Source organism: Limulus polyphemus, unplaced genomic scaffold (genome assembly GCF_000517525.1).
Source record: "Limulus polyphemus unplaced genomic scaffold, Limulus_polyphemus-2.1.2 Scaffold2126, whole genome shotgun sequence".
Taxonomy (NCBI): Eukaryota; Metazoa; Arthropoda; class Merostomata; order Xiphosura; family Limulidae; genus Limulus; species Limulus polyphemus.
The window spans coordinates 7,135-8,864 of NW_013667736.1; the positions used below are offsets into that span (position 1 = coordinate 7,135).

The 1,730-nt window shown below is 35.5% G+C and overlaps 1 protein-coding gene across 1 annotated transcript in view; it reads left to right on the top strand.

The window, feature by feature from the left end:
• LOC111087417 (trafficking kinesin-binding protein 1-like) overlaps nt 1-1,627 on the top strand; it is a gene marked incomplete at its 5' end in the record, with an annotated part of 8,691 nt that extends 7,064 nt beyond the window's left edge. The window contains 2 exons of the mRNA XM_022393987.1: nt 768-1,048; nt 1,479-1,627. Coding sequence (XP_022249695.1) covers nt 768-784 — 17 coding nt within the window. The remainder of the gene's footprint in view (nt 1-767; nt 1,049-1,478) is intronic.
• Nucleotides 1,628-1,730: the final 103 nt, after the last annotated feature.

Sequence of the window (1,730 nt, forward strand, 5' to 3'; positions counted from 1 at the left end):
GGAACATTTACTTGTAATGTTAACACTATAATGTACAAGGACTTGTGAAGCTGGGGAACATTTACTTGTAATGTTAACACTATAATGTACAAGGACTTGTGAAGCTGGGGAACATTTACTTGTAATGTTAACACTATAATTTACAAGGACTTGTGAAGCTAGGGTATATTTACTTGTAATGTTAACACTATAATGTACAAGGACTTGTGAAGCTGGGGAACATTTACTTGTAATGTTAACACTATAATTTACAAGGACTTGTGAAGCTGGGGAACATTTACTTGTAATGTTAACACTATAATGTACAAGGATTTACGTCGAGATGAGTTATCTCAGATTGATCTTATTGCGCTAGACTGAATATTGTGGCCAGGCGTGTCCTAGTGGTTAACGCACCTGATTGTAGATGCAAGGGTCCATATTTCGCGTCACATTACCGCAAAATCCCGCTCCGCCCTTGGGGCCATTATAAGAATTTCGATCAAATCTCACCATTTCGGTAGAGTATCACAAAAGTTGGCTACTGACTAACTATTCTTTAATGTAGTCTATCAATACAAAATTAGAGATGACTATGTGTAAATAGTTTCTGTATACCTGTGTGTGCGTTTCTGAAACAAACCAAAGATTGTACACGATTGACGTTATAGCAAGTAATATCAAGGGCCTTAACACTGTTGTTCTTTGATATATATATATGATTTAATACTGATACATTCCACTTATCATGTTGATTTTTAAAAGTTTGCATTTTTTCTCATTTTCAGTTCAATCAGTAGCGTAGGTAGACCTAGTTTCCCAGAGTCGACTGACTTTGAAACAACCTTGTCCCGACAAGGGGTTCAGGGTGACCCTAAAGTTCTATTCCGACCTGGGATGGACAAGGGAAACCCAATCGGTAAATCTGACGTCAATGAAGACAAAGTGTCAAAGTCAAACCAGGACTTTATTAAAAATAAAGAAGTGTTAGATGGGCGTGCAACAGCTTCGATTACAAGTCTTTGTTACCACCTGTCTGAAAAACTACAGATCATTAAACCATTAGAAGGTAAACCATTTTATAGCCAATAACTGTTGCTCGAAATAAAGTTGAAAATTGTACTTGGAAAAACTATCGAAGTAAATTGAACAAAATGTCCATATCGAAACAAAACATAAAATTCGTTTAGTGAATAAGATTTTTTATTGTTATATTTTAACATTTTGGTTTTTTTAAGGGAAAACTTTGAGCTAGAAAATGTAAGAGATATTAGAGAATTTACAAAAATTTTCTCCTAGATTTTTTCTTTGTTTTAACAGTTCATCTCTAATTAAAAAACGGAGTATATGCTAAATAAGATGTCTAGTATGCTATTGATTGATATCTATTTTCAAGTAAAATATAATTATTTCTGGAACTGGTCAGCACAACAAGAACTAGCTGGTAAAGCTGTAGAAGTATCCCAGTTTGGTTTGATTATTGTCCATCTTCTATTTAGGTTCACTCACGCTTCATCGGTGGCAGAGATTGGCTACTCCCAACCTTGGAGGAATCTTCGAGACTAGGCCTGGAATACAAGTAAAAGAAGAGGTTCACATACCTCAGTTAGAAGCTGATGTTTTCACACTAGGTGATTTGGAAGAAGATGAAGGTAATCATTCCGATTATGTTTGTTTGTTTGTTATGAATTTCGCGCAAAGCTACACGAGGGCTATCTGCGCTAACAGTCCCTAATTTAACAGTGTAAGAC